At 41.9% G+C, this 22,109-nt stretch overlaps 1 protein-coding gene across 9 annotated transcripts; it reads left to right on the top strand.

Moving 5' to 3' along the window:
• The first annotated feature begins 388 nt into the window (after positions 1–388).
• LOC122396490 (E3 ubiquitin-protein ligase HUWE1) lies at positions 389–21,275 on the top strand. 9 transcript variants are annotated; one of them, XM_043394960.1, is made up of 45 exons: positions 389–794; positions 991–1,171; positions 2,700–2,781; positions 3,200–3,418; positions 3,508–3,747; positions 3,836–3,898; positions 3,984–4,205; positions 4,292–4,563; positions 4,642–4,918; positions 5,175–5,819; positions 5,914–6,183; positions 6,600–7,109; positions 7,307–7,750; positions 7,978–8,091; positions 8,225–8,359; positions 8,680–8,966; positions 9,074–9,308; positions 9,382–9,504; positions 9,609–9,866; positions 9,928–10,248; positions 10,332–10,463; positions 10,572–10,823; positions 10,917–12,871; positions 13,300–13,441; positions 13,528–13,633; positions 13,723–14,010; positions 14,085–14,229; positions 14,479–14,620; positions 14,738–14,864; positions 14,942–15,091; positions 15,199–16,021; positions 16,098–16,874; positions 16,948–17,124; positions 17,245–17,860; positions 17,951–18,120; positions 18,236–18,417; positions 18,499–18,654; positions 18,720–18,841; positions 18,930–19,167; positions 19,298–19,762; positions 19,845–20,032; positions 20,119–20,252; positions 20,324–20,489; positions 20,755–20,945; positions 21,130–21,275. In XM_043394960.1, exons 3-45 carry the CDS (start codon positions 2,737–2,739, stop codon positions 21,230–21,232), a joined length of 12,627 nt encoding a protein of 4,208 aa, XP_043250895.1. In that variant the 5' UTR covers positions 389–794; positions 991–1,171; positions 2,700–2,736; the 3' UTR covers positions 21,233–21,275. The 9 variants fall into 9 exon arrangements, with proteins under 9 accessions (XP_043250895.1, XP_043250901.1, XP_043250899.1 ...); XM_043394966.1 differs by having other exon boundaries at positions 389–1,171; positions 4,657–4,918; positions 5,175–5,630; positions 5,685–5,819; XM_043394964.1 differs by having other exon boundaries at positions 389–1,171; positions 13,723–13,854; positions 13,927–14,010.
• The last annotated feature ends 834 nt before the right edge of the window (positions 21,276–22,109 follow it).

Here is a 22,109-nt window from a genome sequence, read left to right as displayed (position 1 = left end):
CTTATGCCTTTTTTCAACTTACATTCTGAAGCCAACTAGTACGTAAGTTTAGGGTGCAATTGAATCGTCACAATCGGAGGAGATACGTAAATAATTTAAATGGTTTAATCGATATTTAAGAACGTTGCTTCATAAGTTCCATCAGACTGTCGAGAGGATAAAAAAAAGAAGGTTAGGAACCGCTAGTAACATCCGGCGAATCAGATCGTCGTACGGCGGAAAGTTGCGTCATGATTAGTCGAATGTGAAGAAAGGGTAGTCGGTGTTAAAATAACGACCCAAGGTCCGGTTTTCATCAAACGTTTCGCAATGTACGAGCGATTTCTCGGACGCATGTTCGTCGACGCATATAATGAAGAACAGTCACGGATGGTTACGAGGCGTCCTATCACACGGAGTGTTTCTCGGAAGTGAACGAATCAGAAAAATCCACAGAGAGTAGGACAACGTTCGCCAAGACAATCCCCCTGTATTGCGCAGCGGATAGAATGCGAGCGTATCGTTTTAAGGGGATACATCGACGAAAGATGCGAAGCGGTTAATAGTGGTTAGCGAGTGTTGCCTTGTTCAGTCTTCTCTATAGTGGTATATACGAGTGCGCGTACACAAGCAGCCAGTGCAGTGCACTAGGCGTAGTAATAATCATTTTGTGCATACCTACGGGTTGTGTCGTGTTTGTGCGGTGTCGCGTGAAGGTCGCGAGCATTTGCGAGATTGTTCGAGAACCTTGTGTCCGGAAGCACGTTACGAGAAGGTTAAAACGAAAGGTGGACGATCCTCCTTGGAAAGCCTCGGTAAAATGGCGGTGATCGGTACTCCGATTGGCGCTAAGCGATAGAAGAGGATCGCGTTCCGTTCGCGTTCGTCAAGTTTTGTTTTGATCGAGTTCGTAAGATATCTTCGCGGAAACCGGTCGATTCGTGCGTCCCTGCGAGTCATTCGGTTTTCACCCCCTCGCCCCTGTTTTTTAACCGTTCTGCGAAATTTAAGACGGCGTCCCGTTGACACGAGGAATTATAGCTAAATCCAAACGAGGACGATCAAGGTGGTAAGAACCACCGACGGAACGGTTTTCGACGGCCGCGATGCCGCATCGCTCCGACCTCGAATTTATCGAAAGGCCGAACGACAAGGACGACTCTATCGAATCTTCGTCGGGGCTTATCTATAGGTAAGTTTTGCCACGAGTGCATCTTCGTTTTTTCTCTCAAATCCTATGTTTTGCGCGCGATATTTCCCATTCCCGCAACCGTCGCTCGATCACGATTGTCAGTTTCATGCTATATTTACAGTTTCCCGTAGGAATCTTCTTGCGCACGTCGCCCCTTTGTTGTTATTTTCTCCTCGAACGAGTCTTAAGTTAGGTTAGGCACCCTGAAACCGATGACTCTGCATCTTGACGAGAAACCAGGTTGTTTTCGGCCCAGTCGCGCTTCTAATGGTCTAATCTTGCGAAACATCGCGATACTCGCGACTTTCTTGCATTTGTCTCTGCGACTACCTTATTTATCCCTTGTTTTTTTTTTTTTTTTTTTTTTTTCCGTAAACGCTGATACGTTTCATTGTCCAGACTTTTTTCGATGCTATTCCCGACGCGGATGAATCATTTTGTTACAATTTGTCATTTTCGGAGCACGTTGCGAGATTTCTAACGTTATTTTTGTACCTTTCGTCGACGTTATCTAGTAACTTATTGCATCTATGATTTTATTCTTTTCATTAATAAAGGTTTTCTCGTTAATGAATCTATGTCAGATAAAAGTTTTACAATTTATCTCTTTGTACATACGTGTACATTTGTTGGTGACAATAATTCTATTTTTAGATTCCTACCTTTTTAAAACCATATGGAAAATTTTTTTCGGCAATATAAAAATTGTACAGTGGTTGTTTTTTATGTGTTTATAAATATCTTTTTAGCTTATTAATCTGATACATTTTCCCATTTGTATGCTATGTTTGCTTTGTGAAAAACATTTTCGAAATATTGTATGAACATCCCAGGTAAATGTTGTATTGTTTTAATACAAAATTGGTTGGTATCTACAATAATTAAGACATGGCCAATTAAATTGATTAACATCATGTTTACCAGAATATCATCTATTCTCTGAAATATCAAAGTGTGCTAATGTTAATTATTTTTATGTGAATTCTTAGAGTACAATTATTCAAATGGTTTACTCTAACCTTATAATAATTTGAAACCTTATGCAACATACGAAAATAATACAAAATTTCATAATATAGGATTAAATAATTAATATATAATGTATTGTAAGCATATTTAAAAATTGTGGCCTAAATAAGAAAAGTATTCCAAAATTATTTAGTTTGTAAAAGTACAAACATTCCAGAATTAATGAAAAACAATTTTATATGCAAACACTGTAGAAAATAAATTAACTTTTAATATTTTTTATTGATGTATATTTATCATTTCGAATTATATTAACATCCAAGTTCGAAATTTATTTCGATTTTTTCAGAGTGAAAATAATGCAAAATCAGTGTTTCTGATCTTACTTTTCAGGTACCACTATGAATTAAAATTGTTCAGAATATTTTTCCTTTGTAGATTAGAATTAATAATAGGAATAGAGTACAGTAATTGGACAAGTATTGTTTGATGTTACATCAGCAACAATTCTACTGTGTTTTCCAATCATTTACAAGTTTAATATAAGTAACTGTTTCAGATCTTAAATTTACAAAGGAATCCCCCCATCTGCCAAAATGAAAATTGACAGGAGCAGATTAAAAAAGTGCACTTCTGAAGCGGTATGTAGTCTGCTACATTGTAGGTTAGATTGTAGTTTCTAATTAGCACGTTGACCGCCAGTCTAAAATTCTAAAATTGTTTGCAAGAAAATTTATGAAGCCTATTAAAATTTATTTTCCTTAACATTTCAACTTGTTTTAGTTCCACTATTAAAAGTTTTGTCACCCATATATGGGTGACGTGGCAGTCAAAGTGTTAGCGAGTGTTTTACCAATGAAATATAAAATATGTAAATTATTTATTGTTTCAATATTTCGACAAGCTGTACATATTGTAACATGAACATTATATTTATGAAAAATAAATGGTAAATTTGATGCTCGCTGGTCTTTGGGGCAATCGTGGAATATGAGAGTAGATAGGAGACACGAGTAGAAAAGTTATAGAATGGAAATGAAGAAGTAAACGATTTTTTAGCCGCCAGAATGCCAGGCGCTTATAAGCAAGCTGTGCTCGTGCTCCCATGCAGAATTGCTGGAGGAGCTAAAGCAAATCTATGCTTGGACCGTTGGTAAATGTGAACTATTCCATTGGATTGACGTGTTAGATCTCAGTGATAGCATTTTGGAAGAAGCGGCGGCGAGAAGTCCAGATAATCCATGGGAACTAGCCTGTGATCTGCCTCAAAATAGAGAGGTATAATCGAATTTTTAATCTCGTGTCGGGTACCCGCACAACCCTAAACATTGTACATAACGCTTATCCCGCTTTATAATTTATTATAGGCGAAAGAACTTCTTCTTTGGGTTCTCCATTTCACGACACTGTTGATCGAACACTCGTTTTCGCGGCATTTGTACAACAGTATGGAGCATCTGGTGTCGTTGTTATCGAGCTGCGATATGAACGTTGTTCTTTGTGTATTAAATCTTCTTTACATGTTTAGTAAACGTAGTAATTTTATTACACGTTTGAACACTGACAAGAGACAAGCTTTAATAAATAGACTTAATCATCTAGCAGAGGTCAGTGTTTTATTAAACAGGGATTGGAAATAATAAAATATACATATATTTTAATAAAATTCGAAATTATACGATATCAATATTTTAGAGTTGGGGCGGTAAGGAGAACGGTTTTGGCTTGGCAGAATGTTGTAAAGAATATCCAGACAAGGTAATTAAAACTTCTTAAACGAACTGTATTTAATAAATGCATTGTAAAAACTTTTTTAATGTTTTATACTTTGAAATATTTTCAGCCACTTCCAGCGAGTGCCACAACATTGCATTTTGAATTTTATGCCGAAAATGCTACCACATCGGATGCACCGGATACCGCGTCAAATTCTGGTACAAAGAAACTTGGACAAACAAATTTTGTAACATACATACATATAGAAAATGTGGATAAATTTGGTAAAACTCCAGCACAAATAATGAACGATTTATTAAAAGTCTACAACGTGCCTCAAGATCGACAGGTAAATATGTTGCACGCGAAACTAGAGGTAGAAAAATGAAGTAACGACGGCGAAGAAGTAAACGCATATTGAAATTTCCGGTTTAGATGGCGCTGTTCACACATATAAGACTGGCCCACAGTTTTTCCGACTACCGAAGGCGTCTGCAATGTGTTCAAGCTCGGTTGCAAGCATTATCAGTACTTGTATATAGCAATGCGCTCCAAGAAAATGCACATAGTTTGTTGCATGCTGGGCTTTTAGAAGAATTAGTCGAATTATTGGAACTTCCACACGCGCATCTCGTTGAAATGCGTGCAGCAGCATTGCGGACTCTTACTAGCATCATTCATTTAGATCGTAATCCACATTTTCCCAAGTGAGCAACAGTTCGATAATACGAACGTATCTTCGCGTCTCATGTATGGTTAATAATGATTAACGGTTTCATTTTCAGAAAACCTGGTTCAAGATTAAACATGATAATCGACGTCACTGGAGCCAGATCGTATCATGGATTTTTCCCCGTGTCAATTCGCACGTGTATCACGCAATTGACTTCGCCACAATCCGACGGGAAACCATTCCCGTTGCCGCTTGCAACAGCATTGTTCAGCTTTCTTTATCACCTTGCTAGTTACGAGGCTGGGGGCGAAGCTCTCATTAGTTGCGGAATGATGGAAAGCTTGTTGAAAATTATGAACTGGCCAGGGACCGAACTAGAACATATAACGGTGAGTAGTACATGTTATAAGTTTTCTACTGGACTTAAATTGGAGGAACGCGAGGATCACTTCGTAAGTGGTACATTTTTTTCTTTAAACTATTCTCGAGTGTCCTTTGCATTATGTATTTGCTGTATCGTTTTACTGAAAGATAAACTTGTCTTCATTATTTTTTTAACGCCATTAAACTTCCACCGGCGAAATTTTAATCCGTGTCTACGGTTTCGACTTGGAGTAAACAAATCGGAATTATTTTACCTTATAGTTCGGAACAAGGGCGGTCCGTGTGATAGACTTGATAACGAACATTGACATGCAAGCATTCCAAGCTCACAATGGCTTAGCGTGCTTCATCAATCGCATCGATATGGAAGTGAACGTTTGCAAAAAGGAGCAACCGTTCGAGATAGAACCGTTTCTTTATCAGGATAATCCGCAGTCGTCGCGCGAGAGATCCGTAGAAAGGGACGAGGATTCTGCGGTTTCGCGACGTTTGACCGATCCTTACGACGAGCGCGAGGAATCGTCGAATCCGATGGAATTCTCGGAAGACGAGAACATGAGCTCGAAGGCGGAGGACAAGAACGAACAAATACCGGAGTACACTGCTGTAAAGACTGGAAAAACTTGCCTGCCGCAGCGTGCCGCGCTTTTAAAATCAATGTTAAATTTTGTAAAGAAAACGATTCAAGATCCGGCTTTTTCTGACAGCATTAGACACGTTATGGAGGGCACATTGCCCTCGTCTCTGAAGCACATTATAAGTAATTCGGAGTATTACGGCCCTTCGCTGTTTCTTCTTGCTACGGACGTTGTGACGGTATACGTTTTTCAAGAGCCATCGTTACTATCAGCCTTGCAGGATAACGGATTGACTGATATCGTATTGCATGCTTTACTTATTAAAGAAGTAAGTAGATCAGTTTGTACGATGGAGAGATCCTGAGACAGTGTTTTCTTAAGTAGAATAGGATTCATCGGTATTATGGCATTCTCGTGTACAGGTTCCTGCCACTAGAGAAGTTTTAGGATCATTACCTAATGTGTTCAGCGCCCTGTGTTTAAATCAGCGTGGACTGGAATCATTTGTGAAACGACGCCCGTTCGGACGTTTGTTCAAAGTATTATTGTCGCCTGTCTATTTGTCAGCGATGAGACGACGCCGAAGCGCTGACCCGTTGGGCGATACGGCGTCGAATTTGGGCAACGCAATGGATGAGCTAATGAGACATCAACCAAGCTTGAAGGTTGACGCGATTGCCGCCATCATAAAAGTACGATCCTTTCCGATAACATGCGATACGCTATTTAAATTCAGATTTATTTATAAGTCAAGTTCCTAGGTGCTCTATCTGTAAATGAACAATCCTTTCGTCTAAAATTAAAAAGGTAAAGTTTGTTAAAAATATTATACGGGTCGAAGTATCGAAACATGCTCAACTTAAGTACCTTATAAACGGCGTGTTGCACGAAGAATTGTTATATATAAAAGTTGTAAGGCTTCGACCGGGTTATTAGGCGGTATGTGAATATTTTTATTCTAAAAAAAAAAACTTACCAGTATACATATAATGCTTTTACAGTCTTTACTTTTTTAATTTTTTATTCATCAAGGGACAATAATGGTGCACGACGGTGCTTCGTTTAACGTGTAACGGTGATTTAGAAATGTTTATTTATTGCCGTGCAGCTGCTGGAGAAACTTTGGGTCCTGGGTTTCGATCCTCGTTACGTATGTCTGCGTGCGGCAAGTAAATCCGACAATTCGCCATCGAATTCAGCGTCCGGGGGTCGTCAGTCTTCCGGTCAGTCAGTCGGTGTCGGTGTCGGAGACTCTGGTGGCGACGGAGGCGGCGGCGGCGGGAGCAGCAGCGACGAAGAAGAGGAAGACGAAGAGGAAGCCAGCACAAGTTCTCATCCTCAGCGCGAGGAACAACCTTCGCCGTCGCCAGCGCAACCAGGTCCACCACCACAGCCCAGAGAGAAGACACCGATCGCTCTGGTCGAATATATACACAACATCATGAAATTCGTCGATGCTATTCTCAGTAACAATTCCACGGACGATCATTGTAGAGAGTTTGTCGCCCAGAAAGGCCTTGTGCCTTTGCTGTCTATTCTAGGGCTGCCGAATCTTCCAGTGGATTATCCAGTTGCACAAGCAGCTCAGGCTGTGGCCACAGTTTGTAAGAGTATCTTGGTAAGTAAGCTCCATTGGTGTTTGTAAAAGGTTTGAAAAAAGGGCGTATGTTACATTTCATAAATTTCAGAGGATATAAATGATTAACTGTTCGCTGCACCGGATGGAGCAGCTAGTGTAGCATACGCGTTTTTTTTTTTCTTTTTTTTTTTATAGCGGATAAGTGATCGATTGTGTAAACTGTTCGGTGTTCCCAGAATCTTGCGCACGAGCCGTCGGTCCTCAAAACTGGCTTGTCTCAGTTGAACGAAGTTTTGAATTTACTGAAACCGCTCCACAGTCACATGGAAACGCCAGGCGGTTCCGTTTTATTGCACGAACTCGCATCTGCTCCAAATTTGGAAACAGCCTTCACCAGTGTCACGGCGACGCCATTGCTCCATGCTATGAATGCCGCTCATGGATACGTAGTGATGTTCGTTCATGTATGCCGTACCAGCCAGAGCGAGATCAGGAATCTATCTATGAACCATTGGGGATCAGAGCTTGGTCTGTCCGTTTTGAAAGGTCTCTCCGAGCTGTATATGTCTTTGGTCTGGGAAAGCACGCTGCTGTTGGCGCTCTGCAGCGAAGACACTATTCCAGCCGGCTGTGACTTTGGAAAGGAGGATATGGATAAATTGGTGCCACCCGAATTGAAGGTGCGTGTTGATCCGTTTAGAAAACGTAAATCTGTAGTCGATTTAATTCTACACGTCAAGAGTTTTCGTACGTTCTATCGAATACGTTTATACGCTTTAGCACGTTGAACAAAATTTTTCGTTTTCATCCACTGTAGTTAGATATTAACGATTTAAAAGGTAGTGAATATTAGTTTGTAATGAGTTTCGAACGATTTATGACTCAATATTTCAAATTAATGAACTAGAATGATGGCGAAACTTCTGGCTGGTCAGGTGGTGTATCCTCAGATATGGGAAGTAATGGAATGACTACAGCCATGGAAGCCTTGAGTACAGATCCACCACCTGTACCCATGGAGGTACAAATATTATAAATTTTAACAAACAATCGAGTATACAGAACAAAGTAGAAAAACATGACTTACGTAGATAGAACGAACTTTTTTTTACTTTTACCGAAATCCATTCTTAACGCAACGTTCGTTCTGGTAGGTGGACGATAAGCCAAACGTTGGTACAGGTAGAGCATCTCCAAGTTCTCATCAGCTTAAATACATTAAGCCATTGCTAGGCGCTTCGTCTAGGTTGGGAAGAGCTCTGGCAGAGTTGTTCGGTCTACTCGTGAAGGTACTTGGAAATCTATTCACGAAGTAAACATTTTAACACGTTGACTGCCGGACCAAACCCCTGAAATTGTCCACGGAATCACAATTTCTCATAGAACTTATTTCTACAGCCTCGTTAAAATTCAAGAGTCTTATCTGGATTTACTTTCTTTAACATCTAATCTTTTTAGCTCCTTGGCGAAGATAAAACCCAGACCTAACCCACGTATGGGTGACGTGGCAGTCAATGTGTTAAATATCTTCTATACCGCGTCTTGTTTGTTATTAAAAACTCGTTTCGAGCCGTGTATATTTCTAATTTTATTATTTAAACCTATTCAGCTTTGCATGGGTTCTCCAGTGAGACAACGCAGAGGGCAGCAGATGCCCCTAACACCAGCCCTTCCTTCGCAAGCAGCTAGAAGCGTAGCAACTGCCTTAAATTGTTTATTGACTCGTGGATTGTCGTGGGATATATTACCCCCATCGCCGATACCCAAGTTTAAATTGACCTTCTTGATATGCTCTGTAGGTTTCACATCTCCGATGCTATTCGATGAAAAGAGGTATCCGTATCACTTGATGCTTCAAAAGTTTGTTAAATTGGGTGGACAGAATGAATTTTTTAAGTAAGTTTTCACGAATAAGTGGACCTTTTTATTTTTGAATTAAGTTAAAACGTCTTATTTTCAATCGATCTTTTTTATTCATCGCGCGTACGATAATAAATTTTTAGCACTTTCCATTGGGCGTTGTCCGGAGGAGGGCAATTTCCATTATCAGAAGGATTAGAGCATCCGAACTTGCCCGATGGCACTGGAGAATTCTTAGATGCTTGGCTGATGCTTTTGGAAAAGATGGTGAATCCTAAAGCCATTCTGGATTCGCCTCATGTCGTTTCTTCGAAGTGCACCGGAATATACAAAGTGTATGAATTCGATCCGATAAAATATCTCATCGACATTCACAAGGTTTGTTTCGAGTGATCTAAACAGTTATGGCTTCTATACAGTTATTATTATTTTTATTTCATTGACATTACAGAAAGCCTTTGAGGCAGTGATGTTAATGTGGGGCAAGAAACCGTTGAAAAACTATGGAGCGCGTATGACTGAATCGATTTTATCAATTTTACGACACATTCTGCGAGGTGAAAAAATTATTAAGGTGCGTAACAAATCAAAATTTCAATCGCATTATTGTATTGTGTGTACATGTTATATTTTAGAATGATTACAAAAAAAAAAAAAAAAAAAAATGTACATTAACAGGAACGCGCTGAAAAAGAAGAGAATACCGAAGGAGCAAATACGAGTAACACCAGCGGTGGTACCAGTGGAATTGGAAGGACTGGAGCAGTACCCGATCGCAGAGAAGAACCGGAAGCGGACGTAAATTTAGAACTCCTTAGACAACTAATGGATATGGGTTTCAGCAGAGCCCATTGTATAGAAGCTCTGCTTCATACGTTGACAGTCGAACAAGCTACCGATTATCTTTTGACCAATCCCGCTACATTACGCAGATCGGTATGTAACAAAATATTTAAAAATAACGAGACAGCGAGATTGTTATTGAATATTGTTGTAGGACGTACCAGCGGGCGATGCAAGTGGACAAGGTCTGATAATGGACCTGGAATTAGTCGACGATGATCAAATAATGCATGCTATAGCGATGTCGCTCGGAGAAGCGGAAACGCGAAAAGTTTCCGGCCCGGAGGAACCCAATCGCGAGATCACTTTAGCAGAAAGTATAGACGAATTTACAAATAATGCTTTAAGTCAGTGTTTGAATTTGTTGGATCTCATGCCTGACACCGTGTACAGAGTTTGCGATTTATTGGTTACTATTACTAAGAGAAACGGAGACGAATGGCGCGACAATATGTTACTACAACTTATGAAAGAGGTGAGATTTTACAAATATCCGCGATAATTACTCGTAACGTGCAATTATCACTAATTATTTTTACGTGTATTCTGTTTTTCCAGATCGGCAGTCTAGTAGATTATTTAATTGATACCACTCAGAATCAATATCCAACAGCTGGTACGCGATTGGTAGAATGCGAGGAAGCTAACAAAGTTGCTGGACGAATCTATCTTTACACCTTGTTCTTCGAGGTAAATATATGTATTAATTTGTTACGATTCGTTCCACTTGATGCGGTATAACGTGCACTACGAATATGGCAAAATATACGTCCTATTCGTTTTCTCTGCTTTGCGCAGGGAACGTTCCAAGAAATGCGAGTGCCATGCGCTCAGATCGTAGAAGAATGTGACATCCTGGACTTGCTCGTGCGTTTGCTAGTAGTAAGCGAGGGACCGTTGACAGCGAATAAAAATAAACCCGTTAAAGATAATAATAAAAATGCAACACCGACTACAAACACTCCGAAATGGTTGGCACCTTTGTTGTTGCTTATAGATCGGTTGGAAAAAGTGGCGATATTGACCAAGAGAAAGCAATTGATGCACAAGGTATGCAGATTTATGTAATTCGTATTATATAAATATACGAACCGCTTTATAAAATTTTGTAAAAAACGACGGTTTCTTTTTCTTTTGAAACAGGTGACGAATAGAATGTGGAAGTGGTTTGACCTGAGTACGGGAAAATGGACATTATACTCTGCGCTAAATAATCGAATAATCAACGATTCTTATTGGGCCGGCGAGTCCAGTGCCAGAATCACGTGCAGCAGACGAAGATATCTCATCACCTTTTCGTCGATGACACAGGTGAACGAAGAGAGCGATAATAGAAGGCCCATCACGATGGGTTTCAAATTGAATAACGGAACCGAGGACGGCGGATCCGGTTCCGACTCGAACATGGATACCGACGACAGCCCGGTGGAAAACAAAAGGAATACCGTGGTGCAAGGGTTGAACCCGAGCATAGCTCCAAGCATTATACGTACCTGTGTAAAATTATTGGCGATCCCGGTGGATCGAGACGCTCTCCACGCTTTGATGAAAGTTTGCCTGCGACTCACCAGAGATTACGAGAACGCGAAAATATTTGCTCGGGAGGGCGGCGTGAAGCTTCTATTGGAAATGACGCAAGCGAGCAGCTTCATCGGATGCGTACCGTTGAGCACCCTTCTAATACGCCACACCTTGGAGGAACCGCGAACGCTTCGACTGGCTATGGAGAAGGTGATACGCACTCGTACCCAGGGTAACTTGCCCCCGGCGTACAAAGAGATTCTGTTCATGACGCGTCAGATCAGCAGCGCCGTTTGTCGGAACCCGGAGGTCTATCAAGAGGTATGCAAAAATATTCTGAGAGTCGATGTGAATTTGCCGCGAAGAGAGGACGCTGACAACAGATTGATCGTGAGGGCTTTGCACCCGAGGCATTCCCCGGCGCTGCCGATGGTGGAAGAGGTCTCCGTGTCCGTCGTACACGATCTCCTGAACGCTCTTATAAAACCCATGCCGATTCTGCCCGACGAAAGCACCGCCACGCCGACGGAAAGCCCGGTGAAGAAAACGCTTCGCTCTACGGTGCCGACGACGACCTCGCGCCCTCATGTTCTCAGGAACAACGCGACAGCCACGAACGATCCCCTGGACGACGATGACCAAGTGTCTCACATAATTCCGCTGAAGATCTATCCGGACGTCGATAACAATGGGAAAGTCGAGCCGGAGGACGCGAAGAAACCGTCGCTGGCGAAATCTGCCATACTGAAGATCCTCGCGGAGGCTGTTCGCTCGTACGGCGCGGTCGCGTGCTTGATCACGGATCACGTGTATCGGGCAGGACAGAGCGAGATGGTGGCAGAGGACACGACGGCGCTCGCCTTTCTGTTGGACAAATTGCTGCCAATGTTGCCGGAGAATTCTAGCGACAGACAGTGCAGCAGCATGGCCAGAATGTTGATAGCCGCGATCGCCTCTTGCAACCACTCGCCGGAAGCACAGACAACGTTGGTCACCGAGGTGAAGGCTGCATTGACGAGAACCCTGATGCTTCCCGAGTGCTCCGAGAAGCACGCTCAGCTTCAACTGTTGATCGGTTTGATATCGACCATGATCGACAGCTGCCCTCCGCCGAACCCGACTCATCAGCTTCGGGCCTCTCTGAAGATGCATCAATATAATAACGTCAACTACATCGTCAGGCTCATGCTAAGGAAGGGGATAATAACAGATTTGGCAAAAATCCCGCACAGTCTGGATCTATCTAGCCCGAACATGGCTGGCACCATCAATGCTGCTTTGAAACCGCTCGAGACACTCTCTAGGATCATAAACCAACCGATGCCAGGAGCGGTTACCAATCAATTTTCAAAACCGAAAAGCAGAACCGTTCACGAAGAGCCTATAGGAGAGCAAACGGGAACTACGACGTCGGAAGCGACGCATGCTGTTGGCGAGGAAGCAAACGAGGATCCGGAGAACACGGAACACGACATATCCGTTACCGCTGAAAGCCTCGAGCCCACCTCGGAGAGCCAGGTGCACGAAGAAGGGGACGAAGCTGCGTTGGAAGACATCATGGATCAGTTTCTAGAAAGGTAACCATATGTAAATGTTGTTATTTTGTTTTATTTCGTCCAGTGAAACGAACATTAATACTTTGGGGCCCGAGAACTTGATTCATTTTAGGATATTCTTTGGTTATTTACAACTCGAAAGCTAAGGAGTAAAGGACACTTTAACTTTTAAGAAATAGTAATCTGTAAAAATGCTATTCTGGCCTGGTCGCATAGCTTTATCTACCTGAGTGTTTCGTTTGGCTGGGCGAATTATAGGAGTTACATATATATTTCTCGCTCTTACATATTTAAAAAATCTTTAAACATTGACAATGTCTCTGAGAAACGGTTCAAAGTAAAGCAGAATAAAATACAGTGTGATGTATTATTAGCATGAGAATTTATATCAGTATGAATAGTATCATTGCTTCAGGAGCTTTTAAGCTACTGTACTTATAATCAAGTAGTGTACTATTCTCCAGGGACGGCTCAGCCGTGGCGGAGGAACAACCCTGTCGGCCCCATAGGCCAATGGATATCGATGACGAGAGTCTAGCTATACGCGACGGAGAAGGTGATTTCGACCCAACACGAGACACCACAGTAAGAGTAACATCGCTTTTCTTGTAATTTTACTCGATTTTTCGCAACCACCTTGCTTTTAATACAACACGATGTCGGATCGTATCTTTCAGGAGGATTTGATGAGCTCCGACTCGGACTCTGACAGCAATCCTTCCGATGACAACGAAGATGAAGTACAGGACGATGAGGATGAAGAAGAGGAGGAAGAAGACGATGGTAATGCAGTAATAATTAATAAAATGTTGCCGGTTGATTCTAAATGTTTTAAAGGATGGTGATATTATAATCGTGTAAATACCTATCAGGTGAAGAGAATGAAGAGGAAGAGGAGGAGGAAGAAGATGTATCCTCGAATTACGAAGAGGATGGAATAGAAATTTATGGGAACGTCGGTGATACTAGCGTCTTCAGGATGTTCCCAACGAACGAACGTGATGGTAGCAACGTTGTCATGATTCAACATAATATCGACAATCAGGACAACGTAAATTCTTCTACTCCTGTTATAGCGCGACCTACTCTTCCATGGAGTACAACGTTTCCTCTGCCTCTGGAGATTTTCGAAGATTCGCCTTCAGTCTCCGAAGGCAATGGTAAGCGAATTTTCAACAATTTATAACAACTTTATGAAGAGTCGAAACATTCACAGGTACGTATTTTTGTTTAGGTATTAACTTGCACCCGTTGCTAATACCACAGAACAGTTTGGAAGCTGCTAGTACAAGAGCTCAGAGAGCTCTACGACAACGAAGGTATCAGTATCTTCAATTAACAAACACACGAAATCCGAACCCGCCAGTAATATTACAAAGGTGAATTAAATCGAAATACGTTAAGATATTTGATAAAATTTAATTGAAGAATTAAATTGGAAAAACTAATTTCGGATACAGAAACAATAATATATCTTTATGTTATTTTTTTAAACAAGAACAGTTTCAATTACCTCGATTTTTATTGTTGTACATAATGCATAAAAATTTATAATTCAACAAGTTTTTTAGTCTAAGAAATTATGGTTTAATAAACGATGCAACCCATTATTGTGTTTATAATTATAGACTTTTAGGCCCGGCCGCGCAAGCGCTTCCTTTGTCAGCAAGTCAGGTTTTAGCCTCGAGTTTTCGAGATACGCGCGTTGTCGTGATGGACAATGGTCTTGGAATATTCACGAATCAAGAAGAGGAACCAGTAGATTATGTGGTTCGTAATATTTTGTTCTTTAAGCGTTAAAAGTTATTTAATCTCTTACCGTACGATTCAATTACAGGTAATTTTTCAAACTATACATTTTATTGTTTGGAATTTTTTTTTTTTTAGGATCAATCCGGTTATCTTTTCGGACCCAGTCTTGCAGCTACATTGAACAACATTCCAACTGCGTTACACTGGTGGATCGAAGAAAGTAAATTATTAGATGGAGATTCTCAGCCAGATTGTTGCGTTGGTAAATATTAAGTCATATTCAGAAATAATGTTTCAACGTATTGATTCTCAAAACTAACTATAAATTCTGTATTAAAGGTGTTGTACATAAACTAATCCCTGATCTGGAGAAACGCCGAAATGCGGTACTAGCGGAGCGAAAGGAACGGCGTAAGAAGCAGCACAATTCCGAGAAAAAGGACGAGAAAGATGGCAAAGAGGAAAAAGATCATCTGAATAATACGGAATGTACGTTTACGATTTACTTGACCTTTTTTTTAACAATTCTCGATGTATCGATATTGTAAAATTTTAATACGCGATTAAAATCTGGTTACTTTTAACGATTATTTCAGCTGGTACTTCTGCCGTAATACCCATGGAGGAGCAAAGGTCGACCGCCTCGACGTCCCAAAGAGAAGACGCGAACCGTCTCGTCACCGTGTTCGAAACTTCCGTAGAAACGACTCGACAGGAACGTACGCCGGACGAGGACATTATCGATGTGACGGGCGAAATGGAAGTAACGGTTCAAGAAGACGAGGAACGACCTCCGCCGCCGCCACCGCCCGAGGAACAACCTACAGAACCCAGAGATCCCCGAATAAGCAATCGAAACCCGACTTTAGAGCTGGCTGAAAGTATCGTCGACTCCGTGCTCGGACCCTGCGCGTCCGAAGCGAGCAGGCTAAGACAAACCGACCGTATCGTTGAAGGATCCAACACCAACGAGACGTCCAGTCGGTCCATCGCCAACGAGACGTCTAGTCGTTCCAACGCGTCCATAGTGGTTGATTTTAGTCAAGAAGGTAACGAAGACTTGTTGAGAGAAAGTGACTCGTCTGAATGGATCAGAATGCTTTTAACCAATGACAGTCAATCAAACGTTGAACGAAACGCAAATATTCTCAATCAAGATTCTGCGACTTCAGCATCAGAAAACATTAATCCAGAAACGTCAGAACCACAGCAGCAACAGCCGCAACAACCACAACAACCACCACCGCAGCAACAGCCACAGCAACCAGAGCAACCACCACAACCATCGCAGCAGCAGCAACAGCAACAGCAACAGCAGCAACAACCTCAGGAACAGCAATTACCGGATGGCGTGGACCCATCGTTCTTGGCCGCGTTGCCGGAAGACATGCGCGATGAAGTAATTGCCGAACAGCTCAGGTACCGTATAATAGATGCAGAACTATCAAACACGAAATACGCTGTTCTGATTAAAAACTGTTCAAATTTTGTATAGACTTCAACGAATCCGACAACGAGCACAAGCAACCGTGGTCGAGGAATTAACAGGACCGGTCGAAGTAAATCCTGAATTTCTGGCTGCCCTGCCGCCGGCGATCCAGGAAGAGGTTCTCGCGCAACAACGTTTGGAACAACAACGACATGCGGCTGCATCCGCCAACCCAGAAGATCCAGTCGACGCAGCAGCGTTCTTCCAAAATTTGCAGCCATCTCTCCGACAGGCGATCTTGACTGACATCGAGGAATCGCAAATATCGGCTCTTCCGCCAGATTTGGCACAAGAAGCTCAGAATCTCAGGAGAGAATGGGAGGCTCGAAATCGACATATGATGCAAGAAAGATTCTACAATCATGTCAGCCAAGGGAATGCTACCTTGAACAGTATATTAAGGAGTAGAGGAGGCAGAACTGGCACGACGCGTTATGCGATTCACGCGGTAACGCAAAGAGGACAATGGAGCCCGTGGAACGTGCGCGGTGATTCTAGTATAACGCATCAGGGAGCCGGCCTACGATTAAAGGGCAGACAATTGCTGGACCACGAGTCCATGGCCTGTCTATTGGTGTTACTGTTTGTCGACGAACCAAAAATTAATACGCTGAGGCTCCACAGAGTCATCAGGAATCTCTGCTATCACGGTAGCACAAGGGAGTGGGTGGTCAAAGCCTTGCTAAGTATCATGGAAAGAAGTAATGACGAGAACAAAGAAATTGCCGCGGATTTCGGCGGAAAGTTCAAAAGGAAAAGCCTGATGTCCACGATGGATTATCAGTAAGAGATTTTTCTCTCAAAGTAGGGGAACTTAATGTTGGAATAATGTGTTTAACTTCTATTATATCCTCAGTTTCTCCAATATTTTCGACCAAAGAAACAACGCACAATCGTGGATAAATATTAGCATCGACGCCGCACTTGGATGCAGAGCAAACGTCTTTCATATCGTTAGACACGGAGTCAAGAAGTCGGCAAGGCAAGGCAGCAGTATCGCTATTCATCCCCAAGCAGCGCCTACAGTGTGCAGGTAAATCGATCAAGCTTATTAGCATGATACATCGAGCTAGTTTACACCGGCAAGAGAATTGTTTGTGTCTTCCTTTTTCTGTGCGCACTCTACGTCTTTTGTTTACGCGTCTGTTTACAGACACACGCTAGATTTACTGATATCGCTGGCGAAAGGGTTCTCCGGATATTTCGTGCCTCTCAAGTCCAAGGAGACGGACGAGAAGGAAGCCAATAAAGAGAAAGATTCGAACAACAAAGAAGAGCCGGGTTCCAAGAACAAATCCGCCTCGAAGCCTGGAAAGAGCGATCAGCCAGATTTCTGGGATATGCTCTTGAAACTTGACTCGTGCGCCTCGAAGAAGGGAAAATCGGTAGCTAGGACGCATTCAAATTCGAATCTGGGAAATGAGCCGGAGTACAGCACGACTACCTTCGAGGCCTCTGCATTCGGTCAATTGATATCGATGCTGAACTGGACGGTCATCAAGCGTAGCAGCCAGCTAACAGACAAACTGCTGAGATTGTTGTCACTGATCTCGATCGGGCTGACGGAGGTGAACCCATATCGCAGACAAGAAGGAAACAAGAATAAAAAGGCAGACGTAAACAAGGAACAGAGCATAGCCGCGCCTGAAGAACATCTCCGATTGGCTGTGCAGGTCCTGACCAGCAAGAGCTGCTCCGAAGAGGGACTGGAAGATGCGACTGCTCTGCTGCTTAATCTATCCCATTGTCCTGATCCCACTAGGCAACTGGTAAGTTCGTCGTTAAATCTGGTTAACGTGGTCATTCTAAATATTCCAAATATAAATACGTCTATGGTATATTTTTTAACATATTGTCAGATATTAAAATTACTCATGGAAGGCGCCATGGAGCTGGCTAACATGGTTTGCGAGCATATAAACGATCTGATGATGGAGTTGAAAGTTTTGAATCACGAATTAAGACGTACTTACATTGACGAGCAACCTTCGACCAGCGCTGGGGGTCCGCGTGGAGTTCTTATGGATAGGTATGCTTTACGGTCAGAAATTGTATCAATTGTTAATACAAAGCGTACGGTTGAAATACCACGCTCTAAATCACTATTGCTGGGTAATATATTGACACGCGGTCTTAATCGGTAGGTTTACGAACGAAAATGTAATAGTCACAGCACCGAGCAAGGTCAAAGCTGGAAGTGACCTTCAGTTACCATCAATGGCTGCCCTTGTTAGCAAAACTTCTAGTCAGGCATTCTTCTTAAGAATACTTAAAGTGATTGTACAGATAAGGGAAGCTGTACGTTTAGCAAACACTAAGAAAACAGGTACGCTCGATGAATAAAATTTTATTGTTAATGTAAGGAATGTTGTAAATTGTTGGAATGCTTTTTGAATATCGTTTACAGTCAATCAAACCACAGAAGGTACCGGTGACACTGCTACTACGAATCTAGCTATAGAAGCAGGCGATGATAATACCGATGCTGACGTTCCGATGGACACGACGCAAGCAAACTCGTCTCAATCTGAAAATGCGAAACCCACTACTACCGCCTCCACCAGTAAGTAATAATCAATTAATAGGCATACGAAGATACACGAGATCTGTAATGTTTGTTTCTTACAGGCGAAGAAAAGCTGCCGTTATTAAGTGAAAGTTTAGTACTGGATCATTTGTGGGAAACGCTCAGCGCCTGTCTATTGGAATTGGAATATACCCCGGATCATCACGCTGTTTTAGTTCTACAGGTAAGATATATTCCCTATTTCGAATTTAATTGTCAAGCAGAAAATTAATGCCCTGTAATAATAAATTCTTACGTGTTGTATTTTACAGCCGGCAGTAGAGGCATTTTTCCTGGTACACTCGTCGTTGAGTACCTCTCGCGAACGTCAAATGAGTACAAACGCAGAAAACCGTGAGGTTGTTCCCGACTTGGCGCCAGTTTCACCGATATATTCGGACAACGAGGGCACATCCCAATCAGAGGCTACCATTAACACTTCTTGGGACATGACTCCACCGCCCCAAAAGACACTACCACCGGACCAACTCAAGTTCCTCAAATTTGCTGGTACGATATTTATTGTTTCTTCTTATAAAACACAGGTCCAATAGTCCTCCAATTTTTTTGTAACACGAAAATCAAATTCTTCGGTCAGTCGAACCAGAAATCTTAATGAATATTTTTTTTTTTTTTACAGAAACGCACAGAACTGTTCTTAACCAAATTCTTCGTCAAACAACCACGCATCTCGCGGATGGACCATTCTCTGTGTTGGTGGATCACACGAGAGTCCTTGACTTCGACGTGAAAAGACGATACTTCCGGGCAGAACTCGAACGAATGGACGAAGGTATTCGCAGAGAAGAACTGGCAGTGCACGTTCGCAGAAGTCATGTCTTCGAAGATTCGTTCCGGGAGCTTCACAGGCGAAATGCCGACGAATGGAAGAATCGATTTTACATCGTTTTCGAAGGCGAGGAAGGCCAAGATGCTGGTGGATTACTTAGAGAATGGTACGTCATCATTTCGAGGGAGATTTTCAATCCCATGTACGCTCTGTTTACCGTGAGCCCCGGTGATCGAGTAACATACATGATCAACTCTTCGTCGCATTGCAACCCCAACCACTTGTGTTATTATAAATTCGTCGGTCGAGTTATCGGTAAGTTTTCACCTTTCTCATTTTCTTAATAAATAATGGGACACTTTGGGAAGATGTCTAATACGAACAATTACTTTCGCAGCCAAAGCGATCTATGACAACAAGCTCTTGGAATGCTACTTTACTCGTAGTTTTTATAAACACATTTTGGGAATATTGGTGAAGCACACGGACATGGAAAGCGAGGATTATAGTTTTTACAAAGGGCTCGTGTATCTCACAGAACATAATATCGCCGATCTTGGATACGAATTGACCTTCTCCACGGAGGTAATTTCATTTTTCGTTTATTTATTCCATTCGATAAAAATTATCGTTATACACGTCATTTGCATCTACGCTAATGTTTGCTCCAGGTGAACGAATTCGGTGTGAACGATGTACGAGATTTAATACCAAATGGACGTAACATCATCGTTACCGAAGAAACGAAGTTAGAATACATCCGTCTTGTGTGTCAGATGAAAATGACCGGAGCAATTCGTAAACAGTACGTGAAATGACATTTGTTGTTTTAGTATTTTTACAGGTCATTAAACGCGTTTGATTTGTTTCGTGTAGATTGAACGCGTTCCTAGAAGGTTTTTACGACATTATTCCGAAACGACTGATCTCCATATTCAACGAGCAGGAACTTGAGTTGTTAATTAGTGGATTACCCAATGTAGATATCGAAGATCTTAAGGCCAATACAGAGTATCACAAGTATAGTGCAACTTCTTTACAAGTAAGTACCGCACTGCCACGAGAAGAAGGCGCAACGTATTTACATCCCCACTCCTGCTGCAGTCCGCTAATTGGCTGTTTTCGACCAATGCCTGTGAGTCAGCGGACTGCAACAGGAGTGGAGATCTAAACACACTGTGCCTTCTTCTCGTGGAAGAATGATATGTTGTACTATTAGGTCATTTGAAACATACAGTTGACCTGTACAGGACCGTTTAATGCGGATGGTGTCACGTTAACAACAAATATTTTTACTTACCATTTAGATCCAGTGGTTCTGGCGAGCGCTCCGAGGTTTCGATCAGGCAGACAGAGCCAAATTTCTACAGTTCGTCACCGGAACTTCCAAGGTGCCGTTACAAGGTTTTGCCGCTTTGGAGGGAATGAACGGTGTACAAAAGTTCCAAATTCATCGCGAGGACAGGTCAACAGACAGGCTTCCGTCAGCTCATACATGGTAAGTTTTTTCATACAAGAATTTAAAAAGAAAAGACCTTTACCATTACAAGACATGCCTTGTTCGATACAAAAGTTTCTCGGTTTCTTCGACATTTTCGAGGTTATGTGTAAAAAATTTCTATGGGTAGCGACGGGACTAACGAGAAATTATAAATAATTTCTCTTCTTTTTTTTTTTTATAGTTTTAATCAACTGGATCTACCGGTTTACGAAACATACGATAAACTTCGTACGAATTTATTGAAAGCAATCCACGAATGCAGTGAAGGGTTCGGTTTCGCCTAAATTCTTGCAAAAAGTTTGGCAATTCGTGCGTGACTTTTGCATGGGGAAATCGAAGAGCGAAGGGGAAGCGGTAAAGAAAAAGAACAAAATAAGCAAAGAAGAATCGTGTGGGGGAATGAAAAAGTTGCTAAATAATTGTAAAAGTACTGTGAGAACGTTTGATCTTCGCTCAAGATCTAGTATATAAATGTTTACTCCGCTATATACATATTAAAACTAAAAAGGCGTATGTATATACGTATAATTAACAATGTAATTACCGATGATTCGTCGCTAGAGTTTATTTTGTTGAACGATCTTAAGAGAGAGAGAGGGAGGGTGGGAGAGGGAGAGAGTGTGTATGTGAGAGAGAGAGAGAGAGAGAGAGAGAGATGCAGAGCTTAACGATAATTCCCGATAGAAGAAAGACTTAATCGGACACTTTATAGTTAAGGACCTTTACGATTAAGGTAACAGATAAGGAATTCGGGGTAATTGATCGTTAAGAGAAAGCGGCGGGCTGAAGTTAATGTAATATAAATTGCGACTCGAAGCCAAGAGCCTCTCCTCTTGAGTACAGATCTCGCAAAGGAGAAAACCGATAATAATTTGCCGAACGAACGATGGCAAAGAAAAGAAGAAAAATAAAAGAAAAAAAAAAAAAGCGACGGAAGTGTGCCTGCAATCCGAGTACATGTTTATTTCCCTATATGCGTGAAAGATAATTGCAAGGAGCTAAAATACGTGAGCACCTATACGTGTGTATGGATGTGATCCGAACGACACAGAGAGAGAGAGAGAGAGAGAGAGAGTGAGAGAAAGAAAGAAAGAGAGAATAATTATTCAAGAACCGATTAGACACGAGCCTAAATACGAAAGAAAAAAAAAATCATTTCAT

Source organism: Colletes gigas, unplaced genomic scaffold (genome assembly GCF_013123115.1).
Source record: "Colletes gigas isolate AHSC1104 unplaced genomic scaffold, ASM1312311v1 Colletes_gigas_Sc00007, whole genome shotgun sequence".
Taxonomy (NCBI): Eukaryota; Metazoa; Arthropoda; class Insecta; order Hymenoptera; family Colletidae; genus Colletes; species Colletes gigas.
Note: the sequence above shows the minus strand (reverse complement) of the source record. Positions and strands in the feature narration are given on the sequence as shown.

Bases quoted from the DNA above. Each gene is read 5' to 3' on its own strand.
- LOC122396490 (XM_043394960.1), top strand. From the start codon at position 2,737: ATGAAAATTGACAGGAGCAGATTAAAAAAGTGCACTTCTGAAGCG. The intron at 9,867-9,927 runs GTATGTAACAAA...ATATTGTTGTAG, and splicing joins CCGCTACATTACGCAGATCG to GACGTACCAGCGGGCGATGC. The intron at 17,125-17,244 runs GTAAATCGATCA...GTCTGTTTACAG, and splicing joins GCAGCGCCTACAGTGTGCAG to ACACACGCTAGATTTACTGA.